This window comes from Piliocolobus tephrosceles, chromosome 3, assembly GCF_002776525.5.
Source record: "Piliocolobus tephrosceles isolate RC106 chromosome 3, ASM277652v3, whole genome shotgun sequence".
Classification (NCBI taxonomy): domain Eukaryota; kingdom Metazoa; phylum Chordata; class Mammalia; order Primates; family Cercopithecidae; genus Piliocolobus; species Piliocolobus tephrosceles.
The window spans coordinates 101,148,593-101,165,942 of NC_045436.1; the positions used below are offsets into that span (position 1 = coordinate 101,148,593).

General features: G+C 44.2%; 1 protein-coding gene across 1 annotated transcript in view; it reads right to left on the reverse strand.

Annotated features, from left to right (window-relative positions):
- Positions 1 to 12,228, reverse strand: part of PKD2 (polycystin 2, transient receptor potential cation channel) — a 68,939-nt gene extending 56,711 nt beyond the window's left edge. Inside the window, exon 1 of the mRNA XM_023198125.2 lies at positions 11,544 to 12,228. Within this exon, the coding sequence (XP_023053893.2) occupies positions 11,544 to 12,141 (598 nt within the window). The 5' untranslated portion in view covers positions 12,142 to 12,228. The remainder of the gene's footprint in view (positions 1 to 11,543) is intronic.
- Between the last annotated feature and the right edge of the window lie 5,122 nt (positions 12,229 to 17,350).

Genomic DNA, 17,350 nt, shown 5'->3' on the forward strand with positions numbered 1-17,350 from the left:
AAACATGTTATGCTTCTAACCCACTGGCATAAAAGCTCTGCTCTGTAAGAGCAGAAGTTGTCCTATTAAAAAACTCCATGGTGACTGATTACACTAAGCGTGCTTGGCTTAGCAGATTTTTAAAACAGCAATTAACATACAATGTTTAAAAGCAGCAACTCATCCATGTTCCCTCTCTCTCTGTAGAAAGAGTAGAATCAGCAACCATGTTCTACATTTTAGCAGATGGAAAAAGCGTTGGGCTGGCTGAGTGAAGATGACGTAACCCTCCATGAGCTTGCTGGAGAGAGTGACCGCAGTTTTGGACTCAGTCAGCAGCAGACATGGTGGTCATCATCCAAACCCCCGTTAATGAACAGTGTGGTAAAGTCACATTGCTGGTTACTTGGAAGAACCTTAATATTTTCCAAAAAAGACAAACCTCTCATCCTTTCAGTTACATTAGGTTGGCTGTTAAATGGAAACCAACCTGGTCCCTGCATGTTGTCTCACACTTTGATTCCACAGACCTTAACTCCTTCAATAATGGAAACTCACATAGCCACTTTCACCATAATCAAGCCACACAGAGAAATGGGAAAAAGAGCATAAGGTCTTTTACTTCGAAGAAATGAGTTCATCATTAGTGTTCATGTATTTTTTAAGTCTTATAATAATATATAAGTTCTATTCCTGAATTTGGGTATTCCCTTTTCTTTTCTTTTTTCCTCCCAAATGTCCTTTAGGAAAATCAGCACTGAATTCAAAAACACTGTGTTACGCATCACACGTTTCACCAACACTGAGAGTGGAGCATAACTTATGACCAACTTTGCTTCTGCCAAGATCTGGTAGTTGTCAGGGAATTACTCACTCAGAAGAAATGCAGCAAGCAGAATGTTTGTTCACTGAAACACTATCATACTAAAGAATTATTACAAATTTAGATGACACGGAAAATTACAACTTAGAATAACACAGAGGCAGCCAAAGATTAGGCTCGGTAGCCTGGACACAAACACACCACTGCTTTGGGTAAATTTCTTTTGGAGGCCAGGCCCAAAATATATGTCAACAGAGACTGCTGTCTCTTTACTCCCAGGAAAGACTGTTGCCCTGTCTCACTTTGTCAATGATTTCATTCTTTCTCATGGTTTATAAACAACTAGGCACTAAGGAACAGCCATGATTCTTAGTATTTGTACATGGTATTGCTTGGCCTATAAATAGAAAAAACAAACTCCTATCAAATTTTCTTCAAGCTAGGCTGGGTGCAGTGGCTCACGCCTATAATCCCAGCACTTGGGAGGCTGAGGCGGGTAGATCACTTGAGGTCTGGAGTTCGAGACCAGTCTGGCCAACATGGTGAAACCCCGTCTCTACTAAAAATACAAAACTTAGCCAGGTGTGGTGGTGGGTGCCTATAATCCCAGCTACATGGGAGGCTAAGGCAGGAGAATCACTTGAACCCGGGAGACAGAGGTTGCAGTGAGCCAAGATCATACCACTGCACTCCAGCCTGAGTGACAGAGTAAGTTTCCATCTCGAAAAAAAAAATAATAATTTATTCAAGCTAAACTTGTGATGGCCTATGGCAATTTAATTCTAGCCTTTGAATGAAACACTTCAAATGGAAAGAAACAAGTCCTCATATGTATGTATGTATGAATTTATTTATTTTGAGGCAGGGTCTCTCTCTGTTACCCAGCCTGGAGTGTAGTGATGCAATCACAGCTCACTGAAGCCTTGACCTCCTGGGCTCAAGCCACCCTTCCACCTCATTTTTTGATTTTTTGCAGAGATGAGGTCTCAATATGTTGCCCAGGCTGGTCTCGAATTCTCAGCCTCAAGTGATCCTCCTGCTTCAGCCTCCCAAAATGCTGGGATTAGAGGCATGCCACTGCACTCGGCCTCCCTTATATTTTTATATTATATACATCCATATATTTTCTTTCTTCTTTTTTTTTTGAGACAGAATCTCACTCTATCACCCAGGCTGGAATACTCTGGCACAATCACGGCCCAATGCAGCCTTGACCACCTGGGCTCAAACAATCCTCCTGCCTCAGCTCAGCCTCCCAAGTAGCTTAAACTACAGGCACATACTACCAAGTCCAACTAAGTTTTTAATTTTTGTAGATGTGGGGTCTCATTACATTGCTTAGGCTGGCCTCAAACTCCTGGGCTCAAGCAATCCTCTCGCTTTGGCATCTTGAAGTGCTGGGATTACAGATGTGAGCCACTGTGCTTGGCCCTGTGTATTTTCTTTTTCTAAATTACTCTATCTACTTCCTCAAATATTTACTGCTTTAAGTTTTTCATCCCATTTTCCCATTGGGTGTGTATGTAGGACCAATCTTAGCGTACAGGGACCTTTTACATCCGGATGGGTGAGAAATAGTTGCATCTACAAGTAGGAAAAATAGCTGTCCTGCAGCCAACTATTCTCCATGTTTGGCAGAGCTGTTAGGATAAGAATGGTTAAGGACGGAATCATGTGCAAATTGATGACATTCTTCAAAATCAATTGTTGTCTTTCCCACAGCTGTTCTAGTTGTGGTGGGAGTAACTTCCCAGCATTGCAGGTATTCAATGTTCCAGCTGTTAGGGAGAACACGGAATAAGTACAGACTCGACTTCCTTTAAGAGGGTGCTTAGCTAATGCCAGAACACAAAGCCAGAGTACATCATCTAAAGCACGGTCCTCAGTCCCCAGGCTGCAGATGGGTACTGGTCCATGAACTGTTAGGAACCGGGCCCCACAGCAGGAGGTGAGCTGCAGGTGAGCAAGCATTACCGCTGGAGCCCTGCCTCCTGTCAGATCAGCGGTGGCATTTCGATTCTCACAGGAGTGACAACCCTACTGTGAACTGCGCATGTGAGGAATCTAGATTGCCCGCTCCTTATGAGAATCTCACTAATGCCTGATGATCTGAGATGGAACAGTTTCATCCCCAAACACTTCCTACCCCAGGTCTGTGGAAATATTGTCTCCCATGAAACCAGTCCCTGGTTCCAAAAAGACTGGGGACTGCTGATCTAAACAGTACATTCCTCTGCACAATGTCACTTCTTAATATGAACACTAGGGAACTCTGTAATGGAGAACTCCAAGCACAAAAGATATTCCAAACATAAACAGTTGGCTTTGAACAAAAATGTCATTTCTCCAACTATTTTATCTAAATCCTTTCAAAGACTTTTTATTAGCTGGGTGTGGTGGCTCACGCCTGTAATCCCAGCACTCTGGGAGGCTGAGGTGGGTGGATCACCTGAGGTCAGGAGTTTTGAGACCAGCCTGACCAACACACCCTCGTCTCTACTAAAAATATAAAAGTTAGCTGGGTGTGGTGGCGAGCTACTCGGGAGGCTGTAATCCCAGCTATTCGGGAGGCTGAGGCAGGAGAATCGCTTGAACCCGGGAGGCGGAGGCTGCAGTGAGCCGAGATCACACCACTGCATTCCAGCCTGGGCAACAAGAGTGAAACTCCGTCTAAATAAATAAATAAATAACTACAACTTTTTATTTTAGAAAATATCAGAAATATCACAAAGAGAATGATATGACAAATCTATCACCTAGATCCAACAATCTCAACTCAATGCCAATCCTAGTTCATTTACATCCTCACCCATCTGATGCCACTGCTGATCTGACAGGAGGTAGTAATGCTCACTAGCCTGCTGCTCACCTCCTGCTCTGCGGCCCGGTTCCTAACAGGCCACAGACCATTACCACCCCGATTATTTTGGAATTAATTCCAGCTATTGTATCACTTCATCTGTTAATATTTCAGTTCCATGGTTAAAAGGTTAATTGTGCATCTTTCACCTCACACTACCCTGCCCCATCTGAAATACATGAAACCCGTATGGCCTATTATCAAGGCATGGTGCAACACAGGGCTTTGGAGTCAAATGATATATTAAACTGAGGGCTTAATCGATTACTTGGGAGCTGAGAAAGCTTACCTGACATCATGAGCCTCTGCTTTCTCATTTAAAAATGGAGTAAGAGTACCTTTTTGTGGGGTTGTCCTGGGAATTAGAAATATTACTTGTGGAGCACTTCGAGTGCTTGGAAGCGGCCTGTCTGTAGCTTCAGAAAAAAGCCCAGATCTGCAAAATGGCCTTTTGGAGGCCCAGTTGGTCCAGATTTCAGAGCGGTATAGACTCAAATCCGTATGAACTATCAGTTCATTGTGATAGCCTGACCAAATTCTCAGTGTATTTATATCATAAAAGAATCCTCCTTTTGTGCTAAGACACATGTGAGTCTCATTTACAAGAATGAATACAATCCTTCCTAGTATTCATTTGAATTGCAGGGACACTTTTAGAAAGGGAAGTGGCTTTTTATCTATATTTGTCCATTTTCTATAGAAAAGACAGTTGCTACCTTAAGTAATATTGACTCCTGAATCTTGAATTTCTTTTTTTTCTTTTTTTTTTTTTTTGAGACAGTGTCTTGCTATGTTGCCCAGGCTGGTCTCGGATTCCCAGGCTCAAGCAATCTTCCCGCCTCAGTCTCTTAAGCAGCTAGGATTAAAGGTGTGTGCCACCGTGCCTGGCCTGAATCCTGAATTCTCTTTTTTTTTTTTTTTTTTTTGAGATGGAGTCTCGCTCTGTCGCCCAGGCTGGAGTGCAGTGGCGCGATCTCGGCTCACTGCAAGCTCCGCCCCACGGGTTCACTCCATTCTCTTGCCTCAGCCTCCTGAGTAGCTGCGACTACAGGCGCCCGATACCGCGCCAGGCTAATTTTTTGTATTTTTAGTAGAGACGGGGTTTCACTGTGTTAGCCAGGATGGTCTTGATCTCCTGACCTTGTGATCCGCCCGCCTCGGCCTCCCAAAGTGCTGGGATCACAGGTGTGAGCCACCGCACCTGGCCGAATCCTGAATTCTTAATCAGTCATCTCCTGAGGTGCAGACAAGTATATGCTACAGTTAACATGTAGTTCTACCTGCATATTCTCTAGACAGCTCACACTCACCTCCCCAAAAATTGGTTTCTTTTTCTTTCTCTGAAAATCTACTCTTTCTGTCTGGGTTAATGGTACCATGCCAGAAATTTGGGTTTCACCCTAGAATAGGCCTTCTTCTTATCCCTCCCATGGAGTTGGTTCCACAGTTCTGATGGTTTTTATTTCTCTTCTATCTAGCTTCTTTCCATTCCAGCTCATATGTCTTGGTTCCAGCCCTCGTCACCCCTCCTCCTCTTGGTCAGCCCTCTCCTGACCTAGTCTGTTGGCCACCAACCTATCCACCTCACCCTATCCTCTACACTGTTGCAAGAGTCATCTTCAGATTGACAAGTGATCGTATCAGCCCCCTAAGCTTGAAGCCCACACTTGCTCCAACTGTCTACAGGAAAATGTGCCCATTCCATGGCGGGAGTTACAGGTTTGCTGTAACAGGAACAGGTCTTGTTCCTGTCATTTTTCCCTCCTTGTATTCCCCCCTCATTCTTCAAAATGTAGCTCAAGTTTTATTCTCTCTGGAAACCTTCTCTGACCTCTCCAGGTAGATCTGATCCTCTCGCTCTCTATTTTTTTTTTTTTTTTTGATACAGGCTGTCACTCTGTCACCCAGGCAGGAGGACAGTAGTGTGATCACAGCTCACTGCAGTCTCAATCTCCCAGGCTCAGCTGATTCCCCCACCCCAACCTCCCAAATAATTGGGACTACAGGCATGTGCCATCCTGCCTGGCTAATTTTTGTATTTTTTGCCACTCACTACGTTGCCCAGGGTAGCCTTGAACTGCTAGGCTTAAGTGATCCTCCCATCTCAGCTTCCCAAAGTGTTGGGACTACAGGCATGAGCTGCTGTGCCTGGACTGATCCTCTTTGTTGGAATCCTCCCATATCTGGGAACTGGCATTGCAATGACTTACTTATACCTCTGTTTTCCCTACTAAACCCTAAGCTCCTTGAAGGTCAAGACCTTGTACTATTCATCTCTGTATCCCTAGTACCTATCACAAAAGAAAGTCCCATAAATGTTTTTTACTGCATGAATTCTGTTACTGACACAACCTTATCACAACCCCAAAGGGTAGCAAGCCTCCCTCAAAAAAATCCCCAGAGTAATGAAAATACAAAGTCTGCTTGTTCAAAATTATGCTGCAAATAAAAAAGGAAAGGGAGGAAGTGATGGAGTAAAGTTCAGATTAAAAATAAAGGGAAAGTCACAACAGTCAGAAGGTGGAAAAAAACTGTAAATGCCCATGAACTGATGAATGGATAAACAAAATGTGGTGTGTGTGTATATGTGTGCAAACTTCCTTTTTACGACCGAATAGGATTTCACTGTGTTTGCACAATGTGTGTGTACACACACAATGAAATCCTATTCGGTCGTAAAAAGGAAGGAAATTTTCACGCATGGATAAACCTTGAAAATATTATGCTAAGTGAATAAGTTAGACACAAAAGATCAAACATGGTCTCATTTCACTTATATCAGGTAGCTAGAATAGGGAGACTCACAGACAGGGAAAGTAGAATGGAGGTTACCTGGGACTAGGGCAAGGGGGAATGGGGAAACAGGGAGTTACTGTTTAATGAGTACACAGTTTCTGTTTGGGATGATAAAAGTTCTGGAAATAAATTGTGTTAAGTCCATTTACATAATATAATAAATCTACTTAATGCCACTTAACTATATACTTAAAATGGTTAAAATGGCCAATTTTATGTTATGTATATTTCACACCAATTTAAAAAAAATAGAGAGGCAGGCTCTCCCACTGCCTAGATCAATTAGAATTCTGGATACATGGACTGTGTTGGTATGACTTATCCTGCATGTCCTAATAAATAAATGTTCATAAACTAGAGAGACACAGACAATTGCTGGCTAAAGTTAGGTTTGGGCACTACTGGCATATAGCACAGTGGGTGAGAAACACTTTGAACACAAAGTGCCTGGAATTAAGTCCTTACTGCAATATCTACTAGTTGTGGCCCTGGGCAAGTCATTTAACTTTTAGAAGGCTTAGGGCCCTCAACAGTAAAGTGGTGATGGATGATAGTTCTTTCTTGACAGGTTGTTATGAGGATAAAAATGACACTACGAATATAAGGATTTTAACACAGTGCCTGGCACACAGTGAGCAATAAACCATTATTTCTTTTTGAATTTAACAGTCTGGGGCAGGGTTTCTCAAAGTCTTCACTCCTGGTAATTTGGGTGGGAGAATGCTTTGTAGGGTGTGTGGGGGGGACTGTACTGTGCATTGTAGATTAGTAGCATCCTTAACCTCAAACCAGGAAATGCCAGGGGCATCCCCCCAGGTATGATAATCAAAAATATCTCCAGAGATTGCCAAATATCCCCTGAGGGGCAAGACTGCTCCTCCCTCCCACTGAAAAGCTGTAATTTAGGATAATGCTCTTCTGGTGATGGCCTAAGACTAAGTTCTGAAGCCTCAAGACAGGCTAAATTCATCAGCCACTGTGTATGGACTATCACAAGCAGCAGCTAAGAGCAGGGAGTCGGATGTTTGCAGTTTCTGTGTGGTAGCATCAACCAAAGCCAAGTTCAAATCTTTTTTTAAGTTTCAATAACCTTTCCAATAATTAGTTATGCTTCCCTTTACACATCAAAAGGGAAGGCAGAAAAAATAAAAATTACATAAATTGTGGCAAAATAAAATAATTGCACTGGAGGTCACTTATTAAACACAATCAGCACACCAATTTCAATGTCAAGACCCAATTATTTTAGGAGAAATAAGAGTCGACTTACTATTTCATTTGAGTCCGAGCACTAATAAGGCCATCGCTAGCCATCTATTGAAATTCATTTTTTCCCTCCTGGGCACATGGCTACATTACACTTTCCAGCCTCCCTCGTAGGTATCCGTGGCTAAATAATTAAGAACTTTGTCCAGCCTGTAATCCCAGCACTTTGGGAGGCCAAGACGGGCGGATCATGAGGTCAGGAGATCGAGACCATCCTGGCTAATACGGTGAAACCCTGTCTCTACTAAAAAATACAAAAAACTAGCCGGGTGAGGTGGCGGGCGACTGTAGTCTCAGCTACTCGGGAGGCTGAGGCAGGAGAATGGCGTCAACCCGGGAGGCGGAGCTTGCAGTGAGCTGAGATCTGGCCACTGCCCTCCAGCCTGGGCGGCAGAGCAAGACTCCGTCTCCAAAAAAAAAAGAAAGAAAATTAAGAACTTTGCCAATGGGTCAAGACTGAAAGTGATGTGGGCCATTTCTAGGACAAGGCCTTTAAGGAAACAGCAGTGGCAAGCCTTCTTCACACTCTCCACCAGAACCTACATGTGGCTGTTAAGCTTTGACCACAGAGGCAATGACAGGGCCCTGGGAGAGCCAGCAGGGAAGAAGCCTGGATCCCTTAATAACCACATGGGGGAAAGCTGCTGCTAACCTGGAATACCCTCTCCGAAATGTTACATGAGCAAAAAATTAACTTCTTGTTCTTCAGGGTATTGAAGGGGAGGGAGGTATCTGTTTTAGCAGCTTGGCCTACCCTTACTTGTACAGCTAGTACTTCATAGTTTCTCTAGGAAAAAAAAAAAAGCCCAAGAATATATGCCTAAAATAACAAACAGGAACTAACTTTAACAGGTTGATACATTCAGAAAAATATTCAACTTCTGAAATTCAGAAAATTTTATGACTCAGAGTGCCACATTTTATCTTTGTACTGAAAGAGTTTGTTAAGAAAAGAATAAACAAATACCTGAGGATACTTTTAAGTCTGGGCTTCATCTTTAAATCTTTCAATCATCCTTGGCTTCCTTTGGTCCCGGCCCTCTTCACCTCCTTTCTGGCTGCCTCCTACAGGTCTTCTTGCCTCCTGTCTCCCTCTGCCAAGCTCTCCTGTACACCATGCTGCTGACTCAATTTCCTTTCAGCATGTTCTGTTCCTGCTCAGAAACTTTCAACTCCTTCCTAATATTTAGGGATACATTCTCAATTCCTTGATGAGATACAATGCATCCTGCAAACAGGCCTCAACAGGCCTCAAACATGTCTTCTTTCTTTACTATTTTACTTCTCCTAAGAAGATAGATCTATCTACTGTAGAAGAAGCAAAATTGACCATTTGTCCATCTTGGACTGATATCATTAAACAACAAACCAGAGCACGGTGAGGCTAGAAAAGACCTTGGAGGCTAGGTTCAACTCCTCCATTTTATAAATGAGGAGCTCAGGTAGTCTGAGAGAGTCATACAAAGTCACAAAGGCAAGAGACTTCCAGGGAAACTCTGACCACTCCAAACTTCGGTCATTTCTCCTACCTTTAAAAATTGCAAGTTACTTTCTGTTCTGACCCTAGGGCACTGCTTACATAGTGCATATAAGATTTCTGTCATTACTATTCAAAGGGGGCAGGGGGAATCTCAACCCATTCATGGCTACTTATTTTACTTTTCTGGGTTTTCGTCCATAGGAGAACAGTGATATGCTATTCTAGTTTATTTCTTCATAGCAGCTAGCACAGTGCTATCTTCACAGTAGGTGCTAAATATTTAACAAGTGTGCTTATTGAATAAGTGACAAGAATATCAATTATATTTCTTCATAAAAGAAAGGAATAACAATTTATTTTAAAATTTTATATAATTAAAACTCTTCAGCTAGGAGCAGCAGCTTGCACCTGTAATCCCAACTACTTGGGAAGCTGAGGTGGGAGGACAGTTTGAGCCCAGCAGTTTGAGGCTGCAGTGAGCTACTTTCGCTTCCCCGCACTCTAGCCTCGGTGACAGAATGAGACCCTGTCTCTTAAAAAAAAAAAAAAAAAAAAATTCCTGAGTCCTGAGTCTGCTCGCCTACAAATCAGACCACTGACACAGTTTCACTAGAGGTTTTATGACTATGAGCTTATTAATTTTGTTTCCTGAAATCTTTCTTTAAAAGAAATAAATTTACATACATACTCATATGAAATATATATTTCATTTCTGTATATTCTATTATTAAGTTTATTCAAAGTTAGGTGTGTTATCAAATTCTTAAACTGAGTTAAAAGGATCATGCAACTTACCATTATTTATTAATTGAAAAGGAACTTCTGTCTCACCTCAGTGAATATTTTTTAAATGCACATTTTAAATGGTGTAAAATAACATATAATTTAATTAATCCAGTTTTGAACCTTAAAAAGTGTGTTTTATTAATCATTAATCTACTAACACAGGTTATCCGAAAAGGATCTTTTGTTCCCCGCCATGCCTTGAATTAACTAGTGTAAGTACCTCCATAAAAGAAGTACCAAAATGTTTACATTTATATTTCTGAAGCGCTAACACATGGCAAATACATGCTGCACATTTTATGTCTTCACTCATTTAATTCTCTCAACGAGTCAAGGACTAAGCGTTATGATCATCTCTCTAAAAAAATAAATAAATAAATAAAAAAATTGGGGCTCAGAGAGGTTAAGTAACTTGCTCAAGGTCACACAGCAAATGAGTGGTGGAACTGGGATTTGAGTGTAGGCTTGACCTGGTTTTAATCACATTGCTGTAACAACACCTGGATTGTTTTTGTGCAAGACTTTCAAAACTGACAGGAGGGGAAGAACAAGAAAAACTCAAAACAACTGAGAATGGAAACTCTTAAAAATATCGATTAAAATAATTTGGAGGGTAAAAGCAAACGTGACACTTTTCCAAGGATACTCTGACAAAATTTGTAAAAAGATAATTTCCTCTGGTATTGGAAATTCATGTCCTCTTACTGGGCACTGGCAAATTTGAAAATTCCTCTTCTGCCTTTTGTAGAGCTGGGCGCACTGGACTCAGATACATTTATCAGCTGCTATCTGGTGACTTCATCATTTTGGTGGAATTTCAAAGAACAATTAATTTAGTTATTTAAAAACATACTTCAAATTTTTTTAAAACAATGTAATCTTTCCTTTGCAACTGTTTTTAGAAAAATGTCTAGAATCAGAACCGGCCAAATAACTTCACGGATCTTATTTTATTCTATTTGTGGTGTTCTCAACAGCTCCCACTCCCCAAAACAAACACACACATCACCAAAAAAAATCATCAATGACAATCTGCCACACTCCTCCCACAACTTGACATTGTATGTTCTGTACCGCTGCCCTTTTCAGCCCGGGACAACGCAGCATCCAGGTAAGAAGGAAGAAGGAAACCACGGGTGACTGTAATATTTTCCTTTACATTCTGTAACATTATCAAATATGCAGTTGCAACTACCATCAGTTATACTACAAGTAATGTTCATTTTTTCCCCTACAAGAAAAAAAAAAAACCCAGATGACGCTTTCACTCTAATTAGGCTTTCACTAATTTTCAGTTAAAAAAGGACTATGGTGACATATCCTAAAGAAGAAGGTATTAAATAAATGTGCACCAACAAGAGCTCAGTGGAATTCCGCGCTGGGTACCGGAAATAGGGCAGGATTAGCGGAGGTGGGGAATGCGCTTCCAAGCGAGGCGCAACGCAGAGGGCATGCGAGATGGAGCCCGGGGAGCGGCCGCCGCGGGAGATGGCCCCGGCTGGCGCCGGCTGTTCAGGTTTGTGCATCGGCAGCTGCGGGTCGCGCGCTCTTACCTCGCAGCCCGCGAACCAGCCTCTCCGCCCAGGCCACTCGGGGCGCCTGCCCGTCCAGGGGGAGGTGGCGATGCAGCGGGTCCCCACCGCCGGCCGGGCTGGGGCACGGCGGGCCCTGGTCCTCTCGCCGGCGCCGCCTCCCGCTCGGGTGGCCAGCGCTGTGGTAGCCCCCAAACCCCCGGCCCCGCGCGCCTGCGGAGCTCACGGCCGACGAGGCCGCCGACCTCCGGCTGCCCGGGCGCCACTCTACGTCCATCTCCACCACCATTCCGCCTTCTTCCCCTTCCACCTCCTCCTCCTCCTCCTCCTCGGCCTCGAAGCCGGGGTTATCGCGGCTCCACGCCTGCCGGGAGCATGACGAGAGCGGAGGAGAAGGGGAGGCCGAGGCTCCGGCCGGGGGGTCCCGCGCAGCAGCCTGCCGGATGCGCTGCATCTCGATCTCCAGGCCCCGCTGCTCGCGGAGGCCGCCGGGGGCGGCGAGGCTGGCGCCCACGGCCGCGCAGCCCGCCATCAGCCGGCCCGGGTCCGGCGCGCGGGACGCGGGCGGCCGCTTGGCGTCCCCGGGCTGCTGGGGCTGCACGCGGCTGGAGTTCACCATCGCGGTCACTGGCGTCCGGCGCACGGCTGCCCGGCGCCGCGCTCGGCGCTATGCGCCTCAGGAGCCATGTTCCTTTCTTCGCGGCGCCCGCCGCCTCCTGCTCCCCGCCCCCGACCTCCCCGCGGTCCCGCGTACCCTCTCCCGCCCCCTCGGCCCGCCTCCCTCTGGCCTCGCCCCGCCTCGCCCATCGGCCAAGGGGCGCTGAGGGGGGAGGCGCGCGGGAGCCGCCCCTGCGGTCTTCGCGCTTGCCCTGCGGCTCCCGGCCCCGCGTTCCAAGTGGAACCGGAGCCCGGGCGCGGGCGCCCACATTCCATTCCCGGGAAGGGCGGGAGTCGCTGACCCGCCCGCTCACCCGCCCGCCCGCCTGCTGGGAAAGGGCTCCTGGAGCTGTCGCTGCCTGCCCGACGCCGAGATAACTCTTGGGTCCCCATTAACCACTAGCCACTTCTGCCTCGATTTACCAAAGTGCAGGGAAATAACATTTTGGTGAGATGGTGTGAATTAGCGACATCCAGCCTGAGCTGAAGTCTCCAGCGGGCAAAGAAATCTTTTCATTTGCAAACTACCAAGGCTGACTTGCTGTGCATTTGACGGGCCTCCTGTCCCTGATTCTGCTGGTTTGGAGATGCTTTCTCGATCTTTGGTTGGCTTCTCTCTCCACACATTGTGGGGATCCAGGGATTCGTCTTAGGACTCTCGGATCGCTGGTGCCTCCACCGTGATCTCCGGTCTCCCCGCGGCCAGCACTGACTTATAGCAACAGAATCCTGCATGAGGGCCTAGGCACAAGACTTTGTTTCCACTCTTCTGAACACATCTAACGAGATGCTCTGCAATTGTCTGAAACTTATCCTACCCTAAGCCATTATCTTGTCCCCTTCTCTGGAACCTGCTTCACTTCCTTCCTGTATCCCAGGTGAGGTTTGGGGCTTCGCTGTCCTCCTCACTTCCCAGGCCACTCTTCTTCATGGGAAGGCTCGCTGTTTACCCTCCACCGCCTACACCTCATCTTCTTGTTACTTTTGTCCCGCAAATATCTCTCTGATGTGATCGCTGTTACTCACTCCTGCTGGCTTGATCTTATGTCTTGCATTATTGCACATTAGAACAATTGATCCCTGTCAACTCCATCTCTATTCTCCACGTCGGTGTCCTCACTATTTCCAGGTTATATTGCAGAACCAAAGCTGCTTATTTGTCACGTTGATGCTTAGACACCTCTGTGGGCTTCTGGCAGCTTAAAGGATACAATTTAATTTCCGTGGTTTGGTTTAGTAAATTCTCGGATTCTGCTCCTGTATTTGTTTGTTAGGGCTGCCATAACAAAGTACCAGAGACTGGGTGGCTTAACAAAAATTTATTTTCTCACCCCGTCTCTACAAAAAATACAAAAATTAGCAGGCTTTGTGGCGTATGCCTTTGGTCCCAGCTACACAGGAGGCTGAGGTGGGAGGATCGCTTGAGCCTGGGAAGCAAAGGATGTAGTGAGCCGAGATCAGGCCACTGCACTCAGGTGACGGAGTGAGACTCTGTGTCATAGAGAAAGAAAGAGAGAGAGAAGAAAGAGAGAAAGAAAGAAAAACAGGAAGGAAGGAAGGAAATAAAAAGAAAAGAAAAAAATGTATTTTCTCACGAGATGTTGGCAGGGCTGGTTTCTTCTGAGGCCTCTCTCCTTGGCTTGCAGATGGCTCCACTTCTGTGTCCTCATGCCCTCTACCCTATTCCCTCTCTATGCGTCTGTGTCCTAATTGTCTATTCTTATACATCATATTGGATTAGGGCCTATCCTCATGACCTTGTTTTCACTTCATTACTTCTGTAAAGACCCTGTCTCCAAGTATGGTCATGTTCTGAGGTACTGGGGGTTAGGACTTCAACACAGAAATTTTGGGGAGGACACAATTTAGCTATAACAGCTCTTAATCTATTCCTCTACCATGGCCTCCCATGCCATCCATCCACCTTAGCGAATTATTCATTTGTTCCCTAGGCACATATAACATGCTGCTAATATTTAGGTAGTTATGGCTACCTATTACCTGATCCTGCAGTTTGTTAATTTAGACATTCATGTTCTTCTCTTAACTGTGAGCTTCTCAAAGGCAAGACTGGTGGGTCTGGAGCACAGCACTGGCTCATGCTATTCATCAGTTCAGTCTGAAGACATTTCCTGTGCCCTGAATTAAGATCTGGGCATGTAGAGCGGAGTATGATACGGCCCTGGCCCTCAAGAGGAGACAGACCAAAAATGAGAGATTACCAAGTGGATTAAGGGTTATGGTGCCTGTCATCCAAGGAACTTCTAAAGCTGAAGATGCCCTGAATAGCACCACCATTACTGCAGAGTCAAAGGATTATTACAGACACATTCCAATAGAGGAGAGCCAGGCCTGGAAAGAGAATGCAGAATCTGAGCCAAAGGGTCCTCTGGAGAATAGGCCTAGTACAATGTTTTCAAATTGTGATCAGAAGATGTCCAGCATCACTTGGAGCACTTGCTAAAAATATAGTTACTGGGTCCCCATTCCAACCTTATTGACTCAGAATCTTCCAGATTCCAGTCCTGAAATTCTGAATTTTCACAGGGGAATCTCAGTCATCCAAAGTTTGAGAAGCACCAATGTGTTCCAAATGGAAGAAGTTTCATAAATATTTCCCCTGTATTTCTATACTTCACTGTTAGCGCTAGTGAAGCAATCGTCTGGAATCCCAGACTTAGAAGAAACTTCAGTGGTCTTTGAGTCACACTTACTCTGGGCTTGTGCCTGCAGTCACCGCTTCGTGGTAAGGACCCTGGAACCAGACTGCCAGGATTCAGATTTTGCTCCCTACTTCCTAGCTGTGTGAGCTTGGGCAAGTCACTTCATCGCCTTGTGCCTCCAAAAATGAGGATAATGATAATACCTACCTCATAGGGTTGTTGTGAGGATTAGGGGAATTAATACATGTGTTTTAGTTCATTCAGGCTGCTATAAAAAATACTATATACTGGGTGGCTTATAAACAACGAACCTTTATTTTTCACAGCTCTGGAAGCTGGACAGTCCAAGATCATGCTGCTAGCTGATTTGTTGTCTGGTGAGAGTCCACTTTCTGGTTCACAGGCTGCACCTCCTAGCCATGTCTTATGGCAAAAGGGGCAAAAGAGATCCCTTGAACTTCTTCTCTAAGGGCACTAATCCCATTTGTGAGGGCTCCACCCCCATGGTGTAATCACCTCTCAGAGGTTCTACCTCCTTATACCATCACTTTGAAGGTTAAGATTTCAATGTATGAATTATGGGGGAACACAAACACCCAGACCATTGCATGTGGAACAACACCATCTGACATGTACGTGCTAATAGTGTTAGAACTAGTCTTAGCTCTTATATCTTAATTATGATAACTATTTTCATCTATTATAATTGTTTCTGTGGATGTCTTTGTTCCAGCTAGGCTGTGAGTTTCTGTGAGGCTGTAAGGGCTCCATGCCCATCCTAGAGGCTTCCATGACAAATACTTACTAAGCACCTACTATATGCCGGGCACAATACTAGGAGAGATGGCAATTCATCAAATAGGGGAAAAGCCCAGCTCTCATAGAGGTGAGCTTATATTTTACAGGGTTTGAGGGGATTCAGAAGAGAGATTGCCCAGGCTGGCATGGGTAGGGAAGGTAGGTAGGGCCAAATAATGGGAAGCCTCAGATGCATATTAAGGAATACAGACTATCTATAGTTAATGATAGCATAAATAGGCCTTTTTTTTTCTTTCTACAGTGTCAGTTCCTATTTAAAACAAAATCTGGAATCTTCTTCCTGAAACTATATCCTCACCCTTAAAAGAATTCAAATTGATTGGAAATGTGTCTGCACATACATAATTTAGAGTTATATGTGTGCTTACCCAAAATTTTCTTTACAAATTATTGCAAGAAATGTAATCATTAAAAATTCACAGCAATTTGTGTATAATACCACTTAAATAGCATTTGGTTCATTGCACTCTAAATCTTACATTTTGGAGTTTCAATATTAATTTCAATCTTAAGTTTCATAAACCCAGCACCAGCCATCTCATGTATTTCCTGTTCAAATACTTATTCATTCCTTCTGGCTTACTAAGGTTCCCTTTTGTGCTTTTATGTTAATTTGTTTCTCCCCTTTAGAGTGTCCAGCTTTTGCTCAAGCAGGCCCTGAGGCTGTAAATTTCTCTCCCTACCCACAGAATTCCTTCCTTTAATACCCATCTGAAGACATTACTTCTCATAAGAAGTTTTCCATTATTAAATAAGTGACATGCACCAAGTTTTTTTTCATCTCATTGCCACAATCTTGTTGTCACATTACAAACTTCCATCGTCTGCAGGGTCTGGAACTATCAAGTGGGATAGATAACATGGCCTGGCTGCTGTTTTGTTTTTTTTTTTTTCATCAGTGTGCTAGATCTTCCTGGACACACTGCACAAATCCCACCTCAGTCTTAGTGCCACCGTGGACTCTGGAATGGGCCATTTTAAAAGGCAACCTTAAGCACTTCAATCTAATTTAATATTAGTGGCCTCCACACCTCTGACTCTTGTATTATTAGAATTGCCTGTTTGGCTTTTATTTTCCAGTGTGAACTAATGAAACAGACACGAACTGAAGTACCCGTTGGTTTCGCGGTCTCCACCTGGAAAGGAAATCCAAAAGGAGTTTCTGGCATGTGTGGTGTTGCTTAGCAATTTACCCAAACAAACATGTTTCCTCCTCCTTTTTTTCCCCAGTACTTATTTATTCAAGAACATTGTAAAATCAGTTTTTACCACTTGACATCTGAAATCATTAGAAGAAAATCTGGTGTTTTGGGCTTTGTGAGAAGAACTGCTAACCACAGTAAGACTTTGACTTTACTTTGTTTCTCATTTTGCTGGTTAATAACATAAAGCGCTGGTTAATAACATAAAGCTAGAATTTATGGCCTTCTTCCTGACTAGATTTTGGTTTGGATTGACCTGCATACATCCCTGTCTCTGTGGGGGTTATCCTGGCACCATAATTGGCAAGCACCGTGATCTTAATGACCTAATCTCTCTATCTCAATTTCCTTCTGTGGATAATGAGGTTAAATATTCATCTTATAAATCCCCCATGGGATTTTTGTTGAGAACTAATGAAGGAATATTAATACATTTATAAACATTTACTGAGTGTCCACTACATGCTAGGCACTGTGTTGCATTCCA